This window comes from Trachurus trachurus (genome assembly GCF_905171665.1).
Source record: "Trachurus trachurus genome assembly, chromosome: 18".
Taxonomy (NCBI): Eukaryota; Metazoa; Chordata; class Actinopteri; order Carangiformes; family Carangidae; genus Trachurus; species Trachurus trachurus.
The window spans coordinates 25,761,576-25,778,775 of NC_139909.1; the positions used below are offsets into that span (position 1 = coordinate 25,761,576).

Genomic DNA, 17,200 nt, shown 5'->3' on the forward strand with positions numbered 1-17,200 from the left:
AGGCTAATGGGATTTCTTGGTTTCCCTCATCAAACTCATCAAATACACAATCCAACAACTCCAAAACGCTCTGGTGGACAAGTTGTGACCTGCACATTCACCACGCTATGAGATAATAACGGAACATTATGAGACAGAGTTGTTTTCGAGGCAAATGCAGAGACTGCTTGCCGAAAAACTGCCCCAACAGGAATGCGCATCAGCAGTTTTGCATGAATTTACCTCGAAAACAACTCCAATCCCATAATGTTACATTAGTATCTCATAGCGTGGTGAATGTGCAGGTCACAACTTCTCCACAAGAGCGTTTTTGGATTGTGCATTTGATGAGTTTGATGAGGGAAACCAAGAAATCCCATTAGCCTCTGTAGCGTAGCTCTGAGCAGCTCACAGCTCTGCTCCGCCGTTCTAAAAGGTAATGAACCTACTGCTATGACTATAGGGATTATGGCAATGGGCCAATTTGCCAAATGTTGAACTATACCTTTAACTGTGCAACAAGATTCAGCAGAAGAAAAGAGCCTTGAGATGTTTGGCCCTGAGCTCATACCCTCAGGCAGCACCTCCTCTCTGACTGCATACAAGTCTTTCTTTTTGGTTTCTTGGGGGCGAAGTAAACCAGTAAACAAGCTGTACCTGTACTCGGAAATATTACACATATACAGCATATTACATATTGTATTATTATCTTATATTATTAACTACTGTGGCAGCATTTGGTGCAGCCTGCAAAACCAATACACTGAGATGCTAAAACACTCTGTGGAGCTGAAGGGAGCTGCTGCAACAGCAACAGTCACAGACCAGACCACATGTAACTTGTCTCATTTTTCTCATAGAAATGTGAACAGCGTAGCTTTAACCATCCATAACCTAAAATGTACGCTCTGATTTTATTTGAAGAATCCACCAGTGTGTGCTGTCTGAGGAAGTGGTTTGGGAAGTGTCTGTGAACATCTATATTTTATTTGCTGCTGTGAAAACTTATCACCACTGGGATTCAGAGTCATGTTCTGGCTGAGGGGGCCGCGACTCTGCTCATTTATAAAAAAAAAACCAAAGCCCTCTGCTCTGGCCTAGATTACATAAACCCACTTCCATTCTCACACTGGTTATCTGTTATTATCACAAGTGATTTCAAGAGGTCTCTGGTCACATTTCAGTGAAGGAAGACCCAGCAAGAAAAACACTCTAATGAGACAGTTCATACTGTGCAGTGCTGTGAGAGATTTCTATCAAACTAAAGCTAAATTAAAAACGACCCTATAGCTTTAATGTCCACATTACAAATAGAGCGTGTGTCCACTCTTTGATCCATCTCTAAGAAAAGGCTCCTATTGACTGTTCTGCAGTCCAGGTTAAAAACAAGAGGTGATTGATTTCTCTTATCGGCCTGCAGCACCTTCTTCAGCTTTATTACAGACGTGATTACTTTAACACACACACACACACACACACTGGCTACACGTGTAACATCATTTACAGCCCTTCTTTAATGTGTTGTATGGACTTGCTGTGATGTAATGGCCTTTTATTTGTAGTTTTTTATTCTATTTGATCTGTTTTTAATCCACAAATTAAGCATATTTTCAGCTGCATTTAATAAAAATAAAGAATGTTAGTGCCTTTAATCACAGGTGTGAGGTTTTCTAACAGGACAGCTCATTCAGGGCTGTTTTCCCTCCCCTTTAATTGAAGGCACACAAACTAATCTAATCTAAAAGCAGCAGAGGACGTTTCTTGTAATGAATGGAATTAAAGCAAAACTGAAATAGCTCAAGTGGTGCGACTGAAACAAACTCTCCTTTTGTCTCCTCTCTCTGTCTAACTCTAGGTTTTGGACGTCGCCTCACACTGAGCAGAGCCAGCAGAACGCAGTAGAGTCCAGTGAAGGCCCGGCCGCATCAGCAGAAATGGCTCCAGCAGCCATGTCTGTGTCTCCGACCTCTCTGACCTCCCTCCACCCTTCCCGCCTCTCCTCTTCCATCCTCTTCTTCTCCCTCTCTTTCTTACTGCTCCTGTCGTGTCCTGGGTCGGCCCACGCAGGTTCATCTGAGAAAAACTGTACAGCTACCGGAGACGCCTGTCAGGAAGGTGGGTTGGTCGGTGGTCTTATCCGTGAATGTGCTGCAGTTTAATGTATGTAGAGAGGGATTAAAACGATTACATAGGATAGATTCAATACCTCTGTAATGCTTTCAACAAGTGCAGCTTGGATTAAGCAGAGGAAAGAGTTAAAAGCCGTATTGATGCATTAGGTATATAGGACATTAATATCGTAAACAGATATAACATAATGATGTTCACCATCATTACAAAAATACACTTTATCCAATACCTCCACATTCATTTACAATACTTCTTTCATTCAATTGGATTATTCAACAAATCCTATTGGTCCTTGTTAAAGAAACAATGAAGCATGACGTTTATGATCTATTATTATACTCATGTTACAATGGAGGCAGTGCATATATTGAATTACATGGCTCGGCTGTGGTTAGTCAGTGATAGTATCCTGCAGATTTAATAGCCTCCATTGTCTCAACTCTGGAGCTATTCAGATAAAGGAAACAGAGCGCTACAGTTCACCTGAGGGTCAGCTGAAGCTCAGTAATATGCCATTCCCATAATGACATACAATAATATTCACATTAACGGCTGTTTACTTACCAGTCTAGGAGAAATGTTGTGGGTTCAGCATCAAATTTCATTCCTTTACTCACCAAGAGCTGTTTCCAGCTGTGGAATCCAACCCGCATGCTTAGCTTAGCTGAAGTTAGCATGCTAACCAGCTAGCCCTGTCTGGGAAATCCCAATCACTGACTCATCACTGTCCTCTCGGCACTGAAGAAGCCTCACAGAGATTGTGTTGTCAGTTCTTGTCTTGTAAAATCAACTGTGACTAAAGCTCTTGGCTAGAACTGGTGAGTAAACAGCTGTTGATGCTAACGCTACATATGGAACAACTGGAAAACTTGGAAATGGCTTCTTTAAAGGAGACATATTCTGCCCCTTTTCCACAAATTATAATAGTTCCCAGGTGTCTTAAAGACATGTCTGTGACATGCTTTGGTCAAAATACCCCAAGGATCAAACATCACAGCTCTTTTCATCCTCTCAAAACAGCCCTGTTCCGAACGGCTGGTTTCAGTGTCTGTCCCTTTAAATGCAAATGAACCACTGCTTACCCCGCCCCACCCCTTCAACCAGTACAGGTATGGGTGGTATTATGCAAATTTAATTAAAAAAACTTTAACCTAGGGAGCCTTAAAATTACAGATTTTTTTGTAAATTCTCACATTTTGGGGGCCGGAGGACAAGCCAAAAACCCTAATATATGTTAAAGAGCCTTCAAAAAGTGATATTTCCATAATATATCCCCTTTAATTTCCTGACATACCCTAACCTCCTGGTACGTATTGCGGTATATTTTGCCAGCTCAGTCTGTGTGACGACTCCAGACTACTCTGACAACAATAGGCAGGAGATTTATTGGCAAAATGACCAGGTGCTATAATATACTAGTTAGAGCTGTCAGCAGAATATTCACAAAAAACAGCCACAGCAGTAACGTCGTAGCATACGAAGGTGATGGTGTTTTATTTCTTCGCCGAGCTAAAAGAGCACCACTGGTGAGTTATCTGCTACTTTAGCCAATTTACTGCCCTGGAACTGGAGCGCATGGATCCATTTCAATAAGTTTCAGTAGAACAAATGGGACCATATGGGAAATCCCCCACTTATTATAATCCTTAATCAGGCTGTGGGCTTTTCACAGAATGCCCACAGTGACAGCCTATACAAGCTCAGAGAGGCAGAGATTAGTGAGGTTATTACATAAAAATCGTTGCAACCAAATATTACTTGTGATCTTTTGCCGCAACACTCTGTCTCCGTCTTGTTCATTTCAGGAGTGGTGCTGCCCGTGTGGAACCCGCAGAACCCCTCTGTGGGCGACAAAGTGGCGCGGGCCATTGTTTACTTCGTAGCACTCATTTACATGTTCCTGGGCATGAGCATTATAGCAGACAGATTCATGTCATCTATAGAGGTAGGTAACATCACACCCACACACACACCTCAGCATTAACCTGCTCCATTATGTATTCCTCCACAGTATTACATGCAGATTAATGAAGTTATACATGCATTCATATTAGCTATCATGATGTTTCCTTTCCTTTCCTCTCCTCTTCTTTCCTCTCTTTATCTTTCCTTTCCCCTCTTCTTCTTTCCTTTCCTTTCTTTTCTTTTCTTTTCTTTCTTTTCTTTTCTTTTCTTTTCTTTTCTTTTCTTTTCCTTTCCTTTCCTTTCCCTTCCTTTCCTTTCCTTTCCTTTCCTTTCCTTTCCTTTCCTTTCCTTTCCTTTCCTTTCCTTTCCTTTCCTTTCCTTTCCTTTCCTTTCCTTTCCTTTCCTTTCCTTTCCTTTCCTTTCCTCTTCTTTCCTTTCCCCTCTTTATCTTTCCTTTCCTTTCCTTTCCTTTCCTTTCCTTTCCTTTCCTTTCCTTTCCTTTCCTTTCCTTTCCTTTCCTCTCTTTATCTTTCCTTTCCCCTCTTCTTCTTTCCTTTCTTTTTCTTTCTTCTCTTTACTCCTTTGCCTCTTTTACTTTACTTTCTTTCCCTTTTATGTTTCATTCTCTCTCCTTCTTTCTCTCCAGGTCATAACTTCCCAGGAGAAGGAGATCACCATAAAGAAGTCGAACGGTGAGACCACCACGGCCACGGTCAGAATCTGGAATGAGACTGTTTCTAATCTCACTCTGATGGCCTTGGGTTCTAGTGCCCCAGAGATACTGCTGTCTGTTATTGAGGTCGGTACAATATGAGCCGGGTGGTTACACATTAGATTAACCGGTACAAAGTGTAATGGGAACGCAGTAATTTGATTTTCGCTCCCTTCTATAGGTTTGCGGCCACAATTTTGAAGCTGGCTCTCTGGGCCCCAGCACCATCGTGGGCAGCGCTGCCTTCAACATGTTCGTCATCATCGCCCTGTGTGTGTATGTGGTGCCAGACGGGGAGACGCGCAAAATCAAACACCTTCGGGTGTTTTTCGTCACGGCGGCTTGGAGTATCTTTGCCTACATATGGCTCTACTTAATTCTGAGCGTCTTCTCGCCCGGAGAGGTGGAGGTGAGGGTATAAAGAAAATTTGGAAAGAAGAGGAAGATGAAGGGAAGGAAAGGAAAGGAAGGAACAAAGGTGTTGAAAGGTGTCTTCTCTCTTTTAGGTATGGGAGGCAGTGCTGACCTTCCTCTACTTCCCCCTCTGCGTGGTCCAGGCCTGGGTGGCCGACCGCCGCCTCCTCATCTACAAGTACGTCCGCAAGCGTTACCGTGCCGATAAGCACCGCGGCATCATCATTGAGACGGAGGGAGGGGCGGACGGAGGGATGGGCATGGACGGCGGAGGAGGAGCGCTGGGCCCGGGCGGCTTCACCAAGATGGACATGCTGGAGCTGGACGGACAGATGGCGCTCAACTGTCACAGCGGGATGGACGGAGGGATGATGGAAGACGGGGGACCGAAGGACGAGGAGGACGAGGCCAGGAGGGACATGGCGAGGACGCTGAAGGAGCTGAAGCAGAGGCACCCGGACAAAGACATGGAGCAGCTGATTGAGATGGCGAATTATCAGGTAAGGATGAGTTTGTAATAGTGTATTGTTAAAGGAACAGTCCGACATTTAAAGCTTCTTTAACCACTTGTTTGCTCCGTCTCCGCTTCTGCTGTATTCGCTCCGTTCAGCTTCATCTTGCAGTTCTGTTTCTGAGCTCTCTGACCTATTTACATGTAACAGAATGAAACAGTAGCAGCCACAGCATCACGCATCACATTTCATATGCGCCCCCCTCTCTCAGGGTGACATTGCATTGGAGAAGACGCTTAGTTGTGGCACATTTGGTTGTGAACAAGATGTTTCAGGTGACAGCAGGTAGGACAGTTCTTGAAGGTGACAGCACCGAGCTGCTGCTGCTGCACAGAGAACATTTCTAAAAATGTTCCACAGCCACTTTCCCAGCTGTTTGACAAATGACTTTGCAATTCCACGGCTAATCATTACATCACCGCCTCACTAAACTTGATTAAAATTAATCGCACCATTTGTGTCTTTTATTGCAATGATTATTTTTGGGGAAATAGACAACCAATCATGCACACACACACACACACACACACACACACACACACACACACACACACACACACACACACACACACACACACCAAATATAGACGACTATAACTTTCCAAACAGCTATGCAGAGGAACTAGTTTTCTAGGACACTCCTCCTATAATAATGTTCTGTGCTGACTAAACCACTAGTCTGCAGAGAGGAAGCTGCTGCTTCACCTGATTGACAACACTATAACATGCAACCCCTCTGCCATCCAGCTGAAGTGTTGCCCGGTAAGTTACACGAGCTTTAGAAACGTGAGCGTGAAAGTTCAGTAAACAGGACAAAAAATGTTTAACTCGAGGTCCACATGCTGCCTCGCTCCTGAATATCCAACCATGACAGGGTTCCCACGCGTCCTGGAAAACCTGGAAAATGTTTGTGGGCGTGGTTTAAAAACAAAAACAACATGTTTGCATTGCTCTATGATAAATTTGTCATAATTTCTAAGCATGTAAGATATTATTTCATAGATAAATCAGAGCCATAGACTGCACTTTTTTTTTCTTTTAAAGGGACAACAAGGAGGAATCTACGTTACCCACACTTGTTACAGTAATGGCTCCATTTTCGATAAATATATTGTTTTGTCTCTATCGTTATTTTGTTATTATAAGTGGTGGTGGAAATGCTGGTCGAGCCGACCAGTGTTTCCTTACTTTCGGTTTCGCGGACGCTGCCCGGCGAGTCATGAGAATAACGCCGCCGAATCGCTGTTTATGGTCGGGACTACGACGGTATCTGATCGTCTTTGAACCTCTGACTTTAATTCTTGATGAATGAAAACACCAGTCTGTCTTGCGCCGGTCAAATAATTTCACGGTGCGCGGAGGCTCATAAATGTAGTGTGAAAACACTTCGCTTTTCCAAAACTCCTCATTGTCCCTTTAAGTATATTTTTGGGGCTTTTTATTGCCTTTAATTGATAGCACAGTCGAGAGAGAGACAGGAAATGGGGAGGCAGAGACATGACATGCAGGAAAGGGCTGCCCGATGCGGGATTCGAACCGGGGCCACCTGCAGTGAGGACTGTAGCCTCAACATGGGGCGGCAGCTCTACCAACTGAGTTAAACGCCGCCCCCAGACTGCACATCTTTAAATCAGACTTCTGGGGGTGAGAGAGGAATAAACATAGAAACAAACTGGTTAAACGTACAAGATAAGATAATGAACTATTGAAAGGAATACTTCTCCAAAGCATGAATGGGACGCAGGATGGATTAGTGTATGACGTGGTGAAATGTCTGTCATAGTGTAACAGCTGAGAATGTCCTGGAAAATGATTTCAAGAAAAGAGTGGGAACCCTGCATGAGATGCAAAATCTCGAGTTAAGATTTTTTGGGGAATCTAGATTTGATATTTTCTTAACTGATATCTATAAATGATGAAAACCTACTGTATTGCTTTGCTTACTGTATGTTTTGTTAGTTTAGCTGAGTCTTGATTGTCACAGCGATTAATCACCCACTTGGTTAATCGGCTGTAATCCCTGGTGAAAAGAAACAAGCCTCACTACACACACATCTCTTTGTTGTGATATTTACCACAGTTGCTTAAAATATAGAAAACCCATGTTTATACTGTGACAAGCAGTCATCACATTGGCACATTAAGGATTCTGCAGTTTTGTTCATTCCACACATTTTATCCTTTAATGCCTAACCACAGAGGCTGTCCAAGCCGCCGCTGCTCTCCCTTTCTCTTCCCTCCCCTCATCCTCTCCTTGCCTCCTCTCCAAGTCAGTTTCTTGGCCTTTGCCTGTGGTAGAGAAGGAGGGAAGGAAAGGAGTTTGGCAGACACAGATGCATTCAGACCTCCCTCCCCTCGCTGCTACGCGCTCAGCCCCAGGCTGCAAATAAAAATGACAACTGCCCTGGAGATTAAACTCCACTAGGTAAACTGAGGCTCTTGTGGTCAAAGTAAACAGTTTCTTCACTCACTGGTCCAGGGAGTTGGACTTTTAGTTAGTTAGAACAACTTATGCAGAAAAAACAGATCAAATTTTTAACAAAACTAAGAATGATACTAAATTCTGACTTCTTTCGTCTAGAGAGACAGAGAGAGTTAAATGAGGATTCTGCGGCAAAACTGCCGGCTTGCTTCCTTTTAAATAAATAAAAATGCAGCTTTTTCTGCTCTGACGCCACATTTGATCTAATCATCTCCACGGCCAGAGTGGCCAATTTGTTCATTTTCAATTTGGTGGATTGTGAGGATATTAAATTGCCAGTCACATGTACTGTACGTTTTTATTGAAATCATTAACTTCAGATTGATTAGGCTCATTAGATTTAAAGTTTGCAGCTAAGAGAGCCAGCTAGAGTCTAGAGAGGTTCATTTCAAAGCAAGTGGATGGCTTCAGCCTCAAATCATTCTTTGTCAGAGTGATTCCACTGATGTATAATGTCTGTTTTGGCAGTATATCAAAAAACACAAATTATTTGAAGCTCCAACACATCCCTCATCTTTAAGTGCTGGATCTGGGTTAGAATGTCAAGCAACCACACTTATGAAGAGTCTTTGATTAACTCTGTGCTTAACCTGTGACCTCTAACCAACCTGTGGTTTGCTGCTCAAGATTTGCTACCTTTGTATTCTAGCTGACATTTAAGAACAAAGCTTATAAATACAAGCAGGTTGAATCTGGGAAGCAAATGAAGCTACAAATTGACATGGTAGATACAATAGATCACTGTGTTAATTAATTGCTTCTGTTGATCAGACCCTGATGCAGCAGCAGAAGAGCAGGGCGTTCTACCGTATCCAGGCAACCAGGATGATGATCGGAGCCGGAAACATCCTCAAGAAGCACGCTGCCGACCAGGCTCGCAAAGTGAGACACGACTCCCCGTTTAAAATCCATTCAACCTCTGCAAAAGAACACATGACATCTGATACTGTGTGTTTTCCTTCCAGGTGGTGAGCAGCCATGAGACCCAGGCCCAGGAGGACGACCCCCACACCACCAGGTTGGAGTTTGAACCCGCTTTGTACCAGTGCTTTGAAAACTGCGGCTCCCTGAAGCTGACCGTCGGCAGGCACGGAGGAGAAGCTGGAGTTACCGTTAAGGTGCGTGTGTGGAATGAATACAAGACAGAAGACTGCTCAGAGAACAGGAATTAAAATGTTCAGGCTGTATCAAAGCCTGTGTTTGAGGGAGAGACGCCAAGAGACTCCCGAGGAAACAAAACTCTTCTCTGGACTGAGTTCACTCGCAGCTTTGGCGCTTCTCCTGGGTTTGGTCTGGTTTTACTCAAATCATCCACTCGACAGGCTCTGAGCATCTTTGCTCTCTTTTCTGGTTGGATGCTGGTAAAGGGATAGAAATGTGTGAAGAGAGGAGAGGAGAGGAGAACTGGGAGACACTTTCTTCATTTTCTACATATTCTTGTTATGACCTAAAAAAAAGGATGTCTTTTTGCAAAGGCTCATTGATCTAGGGTTTAACCGTAGCTGATAATCTGAATAAGAGATTTTCTTTGAAGTCTCCCACAGAGACTCTGTGGCGGTGATGTGCTATCTGATCTAATCCACTACAGGGAATTTGCAAGGCCGCCCTCTATTCTTCTCCTTGTGTACAAATGAAGCAACGATGCAACATCAGTGTTGTGTGTATATACGTATGCTAATAGCATAGCTTCAGTCAGGGCTGATTTTATTAAGTCAAATGGCTTATTTAACCTACACACCTAATGATGAAGAAATGATGTCACGGGGTGAAAAGTTCTAGGAATCTATTCACAATCCCAGACTTTTTAATGCACTTAAACAAAGTTCAGAGGATCTACCCATGAATAAATCTCATTAAAAGGCTTAGCATTTTAACACAAGGCAGAGATTTCAGCCTCATTCATTTGTTTTCTGCCCAGTTGTAGAGAGTAGAAAGAGGATTGATCACATTCTCTTTCGAGCTAATATTGCTAACTTGTGAACAAACACTTGTTTAGTTACATATCCAGCAGAGCAACAGTAGCCAAGAGCTGTTTTCCAGACTATCTGATGAATACAAATGCAATATTCACTTTCCTTTAAACAATGTTTTTCTCTTCATCTTATCTGCTCAGTGCTCCACTATGTTCACTACAGTGTACACCGATGCAGTTACTGTAACACAATGCAGTAAAAGTGAAAGGTGAAGCCTGGAAACAAAACCAATTTGCTAAATCCTAAAATGATGTTAATCCTAAAATGATGTTAATGATAATGATGCTTAAATGCAGTAGCATTTAAGCATCATTAACATCATCATTCAAGCAATAATTCACAATTGGGTTGTCACTGCTGGCAGTACTGTATCTTTCAAGTTCACATAGTATGATGAAATTAAACGTTGTAAAAGGAAATATTGATTATAACAGCTTTAAAAACTGGGGCAGCAGGGTTCCTACTATCTATTCAGCATTAAAATGTATTAGAGTACGGTACATGTAGGCCACTCCTTATACCTAGCGTATTTCAAATAAAACAGGAGTATTGAAGGAAGTTTATCATTAATTTAAACCTACAATATAAATTCAGTTCATGCCGAGCATACAGTATGTCGTCATTTCCATAAAAGTTTAAATGCAACACATCATCTTATCATTTTTCTTCTTTTAGAATCGTATAAAAATATAATTTATCATCTAAAATTAATCTGAAAATTGAAAAGCAGCACTACCCGTGTCTGGAATATCTGTAATTTGATCAAACCACAGTAAACTGTAGTCTCAGCAATATCAGCCTGCTTAATGGATGAGCTTAAAAATAAGTTTACAGCTTTGTCACTTGTACACATTTAATAAAGGGCTAAAAATGGAGCAGAGCCATGAGGATGAGTACAACAGCACCATCAACAGTGAGTCACTTGCTCACAGCCACAGATGATTTTCAACTAACCAGATTTTTTTTTTTTCAATTTGACATAAAAGGTGATGGCGTAGCGTAGGTACGTGTGTAAGGGATGGAGGGGGTTAATGAAGCAGCAGATGGTGAGAGGACAGACAGAAAGCAGAGGATACAGGGAAAGTTTTGTTGAACTATCTTCAAAGTCTTTATTATCAGACTGTATCTATCCAGAGGGCTCAGTTTAATGAAGTTGTTTTTCATGTTCTCTCTCTCACCCTCTGTTCCCATCTCCCCAAATGCCTCTCCCCTACATCTCTCTGCTGTCCTCCTCTCTCTCTCTCTTTCTCTACTCTCTGCATTCTTCTCCTTCTCCCTTTGTGTTTATCTGCCCTTTTCACATCTGTTCACTTCTGTTTCATCTCTGGCGGCTCCTTCTTTTTTCTTTTTTCTTTTTTTTTTGTTACATTATCTCACTGTCCCCCCCCCCTCGACTTCCTATCTCTCTGTATTTCTACCCCTCCACCCCCCAGGTGGATTATCGCACAGAGGACGGTACAGCCAACGCAGGTTCAGATTATGAATTTGCAGAGGGAACGCTGCTGTTTAAGCCCGGAGAGACCCTGAAAGGTAAAAACAACAGTGATCGCAATAATTCATGATATATTTTCAAAAAACATGTCACTGAGACTAAGGCTCAAATAGCAGAGGTCATCTGCAGAACCTGGGGCAGATTTTTTTCTCTGCTGGCTTTGACAAAAATGGTTTTATTGTTGAAAATGTTTTTAAACGGCACCATTATCTCTCTCATCGCCCTATAATAACAATTCTTCTCCCAGAAATCACAGTGGGGGTGATTGACGACGACATCTTTGAGGAGGATGAGTATTTCTACGTCCACCTGAGTAACCCTCGAGTGGTCGGTTACCCCGAGGTGGGCACCGTTCCTCTGGATGGTAGCACCACTCCTAAAGCTGTTCTGGGTGACAACCACACGGCCACAGTGACCATCTACGACGACGATCACGCAGGTAAGAACCATGAAGAGTCTTAAAGGTCCTATGTTTAACATTTTTCACTTGTGATATCCATAAGAAGATGGAGCTGTGGTATTAAGAACAGAAACCATCTCAATATGTTTTGACATTTCCTGTTGGAGATTAGATACCTCTGAAAACTGATATGTTGCAGATTTTGGGTAAAAACCAAATCCTGTAAGGTTGAACGGTACTGTAGGTCTGGGTAGTGTGCTCTCAGATCATGACTGGTGACTGCTTTGTTGTGACATCACAAAGTCACAGGAAGTCTTGATGTTTGGTTTAAGGCTCAGTTTCTGAGTACAGTGTTCATATCTCTGTGAACTGAACCTTTGATACTTACGCAGAGTTTATAATAAACCTACACCTGCTTTTAAAAATAAAAGAACACATGGAATTTTGACTTTATAGAACATGGGACATTTAAAGTGACTACGGGGACTTACGGAAAGCAGAAGTGTTTTCACACTACATTTCCCATGAGCCTCTGTGTGCACGGTGAAATTCTTGGACTGGCGCAAGACGGACGAAAGCCAAAGCATTAGCGAAGAATGTTTTCATTAATCAAGAACGAAGTCGGAGGTTTGAAGACGATCAGATACCGTCGTAGTTCTGACCAGAAATGATGCCAACTAGCGATCCGGCAGCGTCCGGGAAACCTAGAAACTAGGAAATGCTGGGCGAGTCGACCATTAAATAACAAAATCAAAAAAACTATAAAGACAAAACTATATATTTATGGAAAATGGACCCATTAACAAGTGTGGGTAACGTAGATTCATCCACATTAATATGAGACTCTTTTATAACCAAAAGCAAACTCCTCGGTGTCTCTTTAATGGAATCGTCTGCTCTGCCTGTAACTGATAATGTTGAGTAATTACACAGAGACACAGGAACCTAAAATCACAACACAGGAGGTTGTTAACTACCTGTTATGATGTTAGACAGAAATTATATTGCAAACATTTTAAAGATCCACACCATCACTCCATAAGTTAATTTTTCTTTTTTTTTAATTACTACGATGCTCACACACATATCAGAACAAAGACAACAATAATTTCACTTTGACTTCTGATACTTCTGTGAAGCTGGAACATGTAAATCCACATGGATGTATGGCTTTGTTACAGCAGGTAATCCCATAATATTCATACAAAGGTATCAGATAGAGATTTAGAAAGTTCTAGTCTCCACTTCCCCACTTCATTTACAGGACTTTGATAACATCCGAGGAGAATCAAAGTGCTGGAGGATGAGTGGAGGGCGAGCATTTACCTAATGCTTATTATCTTTTATCTCGAGCGTGTGGGTGGTAATCTATTATCCTCTCACTATATATACCATACACCTTGGAGAGCAGGCTGGTAAGAGAGCGTAGGTGTTCAACAACCTCATCTCTCAAGTCTTTCTAGTGTTTCTCCCCTGTGACGCAACATATTCTCTCTCTCTGTGTCTCGTCTTCTTTCTTCTCCTTTCTTTCTCAGGTATCTTTACCTTTGAGGGTGCCAGTCAGAGGGTGAGTGAGAGCGTGGGTGTGATGGAGGTGAAGGTGCTCAGGACCTCAGGAGCCCGCGGCCTGGTGGCCGTCCCGTATCGGACCCTGGATGGCACCGCTAGAGGAGGGGAGGACTACGAGCTGTCTGCTGGCAAGCTGGAGTTTCAGAACGACGAGACCATGTGAGTCAGCGCTGTCAGTAATTTCATTTGAGAATGTCCAAAGCCATGAATTTGAGTTCCTCCACAACATATTGAAATATTATTTCTCTCCGTCTCTGAACACTTGCTAATATCACAGACGAGACATTTGCATGATTTCCCAGGTTGTTCCATAACTGAGCAGTCAGAGGTCTCCGCTGTCATTAAGTTCCAGTACAAGCTGCTCGCTTTCTGGCACAACTTGACCACTGGATAACTTCTCAAAAAAAAAAAAAATCCTGTTCCAGTCCCTCAGTCTCTCATAAAGATATTTCTTGTATAAGCAAAATCTGACATATTTTTAGATTGGCAGTAACACATTCCTCTCTCTGTTTCCTTTCTGTGTGATTGACTCCCATTCAAAAACCGCTCTGAAGGTTAACTGGGTGTTTAAAATGCATTTGCAGTGTAAATAGCTCTATTAGGTAGATAACAGCGTAATAATGCCGCTCTTTAAGGTAGGCTACTCTGCATTCAAATGCTTGCACATGCGTGTGCACACGCATACACACTTGCCAAATTGCTCTCGCTTCCTTAGGCGCATGCATTTTTAATATGCTGATGTTAGCGGTGTTAAATTGACCAATACATAAAGCGGTTGGGAATGCAGTCTTACTCCTGGGGCCTATAAACCAAGTGCTCAGTGTGTGTGTGTGTGTGTGTGTGGGAGAGAGAGAAAGAGAGAGAGAGAGAGAGAAAGGGAGAGAGTGCAGTTTTGTAAATGTATCTTTATGGGGACCAGTCTGAGTTTCTGACAGGGTGTTTTGTTCAGTTCCCACTTCCTCAAACTGCTGTATGAATGACAAGGTCGAGAGCGGAGTCAGGATCGGGACATCTTGAACAGTGAGTGGTGCTCATGTGTTGCTACACGGGGACAGTTTCCTCACAGCTATAATACTACAGCTGTGTGTGTGTGTGTGTGCTTGTGTTACTCGGGGCAGCAAATGCTGGCAAACCCATTCAAAAGCTGCTCATCTGTGGCTTACCCTCAGAGGAAGACTGGGAAGATGGAGTGTGTGTCTACCTGTGTGCGAGAGAGTGTGTGCTCTCATACTTCTGTAGTAGTTTTAAAGTTAAGTGAGGACATTTATGTCTGTAGGGCTGTTTGGAAGTCAAAGTTAAAGGTATAATCCGTAGGAATTCCCCCCATCTAGCGGTGCGGTTGCATATCTGAATGTATTCTTGATGTTGCATTCATGTGAAATCGGGCAGACGTCAGACAGACAACAGACGCTGCATGTAACAGGATAAACAAGCCTCTACTGTATGGAAACAAGTGGTCCGCCAGCACGAGGCAAAACAATGTTGTCATGGTGATGTCGTATTGTTTACCTGACCCACGTTTTCGTGTAAAATGACATCCGGTTGGTTTGCCGACGGCCGTCTACCTGACTGCACCTGAATGCAACATCAGTGCCTCCGTCCTTCCTCACACTACACAGTGGTGACAGTTTTAACAGGCGCTACCTGGAAAACTTTCTCCCCGAGCCGACAGCTCTGGTGAGTTTCCGTGGTTACCTATACGGTCACGCTGCCACTCAACGTAAAAAAAATGGCGATGCAACATGGCCGCCTCGGTTCGGTGCGTCGCCCACTTATGTATTTGTAACGACTTGTAACAACTCATTCTAAGGTACGAGAAAGCTTTCATTTGTATGCGGGTGTGATTGGACTTCAGTGAAATACGTATTTATGAAAGCAATATTTGATTTTTGCTAATAAAAAGCCAAATAAGTTACATACTGGGGCTTTAAGGGCTGTGGTTATACAGTATGTAGTGGACTCTAGTTGTGATGGTTAAGGTCTTTATGTCAGTGAGGGTCCTTACAGGTGTAGGTTCAGCTGTGGGTCTGTGCCAGGAAAACATGTCGTTAATGGCTCCATGGACAAGAAGCTCGCCATCTGATACCAAGCAGCCTCTAGGTAGTGTCACTACAAGGGCACTGTGTTTTTGCATGTGTGTGTGTGAGAAATGATGCACTATCCATGATGCAATCACCGCTCTTAGTGAGCAGCGAGTTCAGGAGGGGATGAGAGAGGAGCGAGGGAGGGAGGAGCTGCAGAGGGAGAGAGAGAGAGAGAGAGAGAGAGAGAGAGAGAGAGAGAGAAAGAGAGAGATAAGATAAAGATATAGCGTAGGATCAAGGATGCCCTCTGGTAGCTCTGTAATAGTCCGCTGCTGCTGCTGCCGTGTCAGAACAGGGAGCTAAATAGAGGGCTGATGTGAATGGAGCTGAGATCGCAGCAGATTAGATTATCTGAAAACTGAAACCACCATTGTTGTGTTTGCTACAAGAGGATTACGCAGATATTTTACAACTAAAAGGTTGTATCTTTGTGTGTCAAGCGCAAACAATAAGCAAATTTAAGCATCTTACAGCATCTGTACAGTAGGGCCTGTGTGGGGAAACCCAAACTTAAACTTAAAGGGATAGTTCAACATTTTGGCCCATTGCCATAATCCCTATAGTTTTAGAGCTAAAGAGCTAGAGATAATAACGGAACGTTAGGAGACAGAGTTGTTTTCGAGGTAAATTCATGCAAAACCACTGATGTGCATTCCAGTCAGGGGCAGTTTTTCAGCAAGCAGTCTCTGCATTTGCCTATAAAACAACTCTGTCTCCTAACATTCCGTTATTATCTCATAGCGTGGTGAATGTGCAGGTCACAACTTGTCCACAAAAGCGTTTTGGAGTTGTTGGATTTTGTATTTGATGAGTTTGATGAGGGAAACCAAGAAATCCCATGAGCCTCCGTAGCGTAGCTCTGAGAAGCTCGCAGCTCTGCTCCACCGTTCTAAAAATAGCTTGCACTGACAATTAAAGGTAACGAACCTACTGCTATGACTATAGGGATTATGGCCAATTTGCCAAAATGTTGACCCTTTAAAATAGATCTTCGTAGCCTTTCATAGGCTAATCTTTGTTCTTTTAGCTGTGATTATGGTATGGCTCTGTGATGATGTCCATCTGTTGTTTGGTCAGTTGGTTGTAGCTTTGAAACTCCAGTATAATGTGTTTTAAAATATGCAAATCATCCTTCATTAAACTTAAATCATCATCTTAAAAATGATGAGCATGGTAAATGTTTCACCTGCTGCTGCTCCCAGCCTCAGAGCCGTATGGATCTGGACTCTTGGTGCATTTAAATACTTCAGCGCGCTCTGAAGTAGCTGTTTAGCCATTATCCCTGTTTATTTTAACATAAGACGATTATTGTAAGCCTCGGCTGCAGTGTAATTTCACAGATTTCATGGTCACGGTTCGGCTGCATCAGTGTGTCCTCCTCAAAATGAGAAATAGAGGAGGAATAGAGGAAAGGGATGGTTGGTAGCAGAAAAGCTGGATAAGTGGAGTGAAACTGGGGGAAAGGGTGGGGATGGATCCATAATCAGATGTTTCCATGTAAAGGAGTGGGAGGAGAGGGAGAGAGGGATGTGACAGAGAGGAAACCCC

General features: G+C 42.9%; 1 protein-coding gene across 1 annotated transcript in view; it reads left to right on the forward strand.

Annotated features, from left to right (window-relative positions):
- Positions 1-1,840: 1,840 nt before the first annotated feature.
- slc8a4b (solute carrier family 8 member 4b) overlaps positions 1,841-17,200 on the forward strand; it is a gene marked incomplete at its 3' end in the record, with an annotated part of 58,405 nt that continues 43,045 nt past the window's right edge. The window contains exons 1-10 of the mRNA XM_083993453.1: positions 1,841-2,094; positions 3,915-4,054; positions 4,661-4,813; positions 4,908-5,135; positions 5,233-5,640; positions 8,906-9,016; positions 9,100-9,252; positions 11,541-11,637; positions 11,847-12,038; positions 13,535-13,727. Of these exons, the coding sequence (XP_083849579.1) occupies positions 1,914-2,094; positions 3,915-4,054; positions 4,661-4,813; positions 4,908-5,135; positions 5,233-5,640; positions 8,906-9,016; positions 9,100-9,252; positions 11,541-11,637; positions 11,847-12,038; positions 13,535-13,727 (1,856 nt within the window). The 5' untranslated portion in view covers positions 1,841-1,913. The remainder of the gene's footprint in view (positions 2,095-3,914; positions 4,055-4,660; positions 4,814-4,907; positions 5,136-5,232; positions 5,641-8,905; positions 9,017-9,099; positions 9,253-11,540; positions 11,638-11,846; positions 12,039-13,534; positions 13,728-17,200) is intronic.